Raw genomic sequence first — 2,169 nt, forward strand, 5'->3', positions numbered from 1 at the left:
CGGCCCCCGAGGCTCTGCGGGGGCTGCGCAGCCGCGTGCGGCCGGGGTACGGAGTGTGGGGGGGATTGATTGGTGGGGGGTGGGGCATGACTGCACCCTGTGCCCAACACAACCACCCCCTTAGAGCCACGCTGATCTGCGCCTGGGCTGAGGAGGGGGCCGATGCCGTGGGGCCCAACGGGGAGCTGCTGCACTCGGATGCCTTCCCCCCAGAGACCCTTGTGGACACACTGGGGGCTGGGGACACCTTCAACGCTGCAGTCATCTTCGCGCTCTCAGAAGGTGGGGACAGACACAGCCTGGCACCGCTCAGCCTGGCACAGCCACGGCGTGGTTATGGCACAGCACGGCATGGCCAGGCTCAGCTCAGCCTGTCTCAGCCCCTTGGGGCTGATGCAGTGCTGCTTTCCCAGGGAAGAGCCTGCAGGATGCCCTGACCTTCGGCTGCCAGATTGCAGGCAGAAAATGCGGGATCCAGGGCTTCGATGGCATCGTCTGAGCTGGGCATCTGGTGCCAGGAGACTCCCACAGCCCGGGACACCTTGCCCCCCACTGCACCCCACACCCCCCACACTGTTGTTGCAAATAAACCCCCCCACATACACTGCCCCACCACTGCTCCTGCCCTCACTCCAGCCGAGGGCCACTGACAACAGGCCAGGCCAGCACAGGCACCAGCTCCTCTATTTCTCCATCTTGCCATGTTACAGAGGTGACTGCCTGGCCCCAGCACCCCCAACCCCCTGCAGGATGAGGCGTGCAGGAACCCTTCACACACCATATGCTCTGAGTGTGGCAGAGAGCGGTGGGGGCATTGCACCCCACAGTTCCCATCCTCTACCCCTCCCCAGGGTCCTCCCAGACTTGGGTTGCCTCCTCCTGGGGGATTCCAGCCTCAGGGGCTCCATCACTGGGGGCTTCAGTCTCAGGGGCTCCAGCCTCAAGGGCTTCCTCTGCCTCAACAGTCTCAGCACTTGGGGCTTTTGCTTCAGGGGCTTCTTCCAGCTCCACAGCTTCACCCTGGGGGGCTTCAGCCTGGGGGGCTTCAGCCTGGGGGGCTGCCTGCCCCTCCACTGGGCCATCCCCAGGACCTCTCACCTCCTGGTCCTCCCCGGGTCCCTCTGCGTCCCTCCTAGGCACAGCCCCAGCCCGGGGCTGCCCAGGGGGCTGGAACAGTGGCTGCCCAGGAAGTTCCTGGCCCCGGCCAGATACCAGGAGCAGCTCGGAGGGGTCAAGCAGCCCGTCTCTGCTCAAGTCCTGCCTCTCCAGGACTCGGTCCACCCGCTCAGCTACCTGTGGAGGCAGGAGTGGGGACAGGGTGAGAACCTGGCCCGGGGGTCCTGGGGGTGCCAGGGGGCCATCCTCCTCATGGGACCCACCTCCTCGGGGCCTGGCTGTGTCCCGTCCCGCTGTGCCAGCAGCGTCCCCAGCAGCTGCAGCAGCTCCAGCCCGTCCAGGCGCCCGCTCCGGTCATGGTCGTGCAGCACAAAGAGGTAGAGCAGAGCTGTGGGACATGGGGTGTCGTGGCGCTGGGGCCGCATCCCTGACCCCCCTGGACCCTAGCCCCCCATGGCCTTACCCTGCTCCCGTGTCATGGCCTCTGTATCCCGGTCTGGTGGCCCCAGGCTCTGCACCACGCTCCGGAGCAGCCTGAAGGCAGCAGGGCTGGAGGTGGGTGTGCACCACCACCCTGCCCCACAGCGTGCCCCATGGCTGCTCTACCATATGTCTGATCCCGATACCACCCTGCCCCACGACCAGCTGGACACTGCCTGTGACCCCCATCCCATGGCACAGCCCCCGGGGCGCAGGGCCCAGTGCCATGGGACTCCCCGCAGGGCTACCCATGGGGCCAGGACTCACGGCAGCGTCAGCAGCTCCGGGCTCAGCGGGTCAGGATCAGGATCAGGGTCTGGCATCGTGGACAGGGGGGTCTCAGGCCTGGCCAGGAGAGGAGGGGTGGGGGTTACCTGTGCATCTGGGAAGGGGCAGCTGGTGGGGCTGCCTGACCAGATGTCCCTACGTGCCATGCACAGCATGTGTGTGTCCCCATTGCCCCCCAGCTCAGGGTGCACCCCTGTGCCTGGTCCTTCGCCATGCACCGCCCGGGCCTCCACCTGCACCCATACCACACCTGTTCCACCCCATACCCGTGCACTGCCGTACCTG

At 66.7% G+C, this 2,169-nt stretch overlaps 2 protein-coding genes across 2 annotated transcripts in view; one reads left to right on the top strand and one right to left on the bottom strand.

Moving 5' to 3' along the window:
- Positions 1-499, top strand: part of KHK (ketohexokinase (fructokinase)) — a 4,689-nt gene extending 4,190 nt beyond the window's left edge. Inside the window, exons 4-6 of the mRNA XM_009999487.1 lie at positions 5-46; positions 125-282; positions 414-499. Coding sequence (XP_009997789.1) covers positions 5-46; positions 125-282; positions 414-499 — 286 coding nt within the window. The remainder of the gene's footprint in view (positions 1-4; positions 47-124; positions 283-413) is intronic.
- Positions 500-837: 338 nt separating this feature from the next.
- Positions 838-1,919, bottom strand: CGREF1 (cell growth regulator with EF-hand domain 1). Its single transcript, XM_009999488.1, has 4 exons — positions 1,864-1,919; positions 1,580-1,650; positions 1,380-1,504; positions 838-1,293 (listed from the first exon to the last, which is right to left on the bottom strand). The coding sequence occupies exons 1-4, from the start codon at positions 1,917-1,919 to the stop codon at positions 838-840; spliced, it is 708 nt and encodes a 235-aa protein (XP_009997790.1).
- Positions 1,920-2,169: the final 250 nt, after the last annotated feature.

Source organism: Chaetura pelagica, unplaced genomic scaffold (assembly GCF_000747805.2).
Source record: "Chaetura pelagica isolate M959 unplaced genomic scaffold, ChaPel_1.0 scaffold1146, whole genome shotgun sequence".
NCBI classification, from domain to species: Eukaryota; Metazoa; Chordata; class Aves; order Apodiformes; family Apodidae; genus Chaetura; species Chaetura pelagica.

Excerpts from the sequence above, each read along its gene's own strand:
- CGREF1 (XM_009999488.1), bottom strand. The coding sequence starts at position 1,919 with ATGCCAGACCCTGATCCTGATCCTGACCCGCTGAGCCCGGAGCTGCTG. Across the intron at positions 1,651-1,863 it reads CCGGAGCTGCTGACGCTGCC|GCTGCTCCGGAGCGTGGTGC; the intron begins GTGAGTCCTGGC and ends TGCTGCCTTCAG. Across the intron at positions 1,294-1,379 it reads CACAGCCAGGCCCCGAGGAG|GTAGCTGAGCGGGTGGACCG; the intron begins GTGGGTCCCATG and ends CTGCCTCCACAG.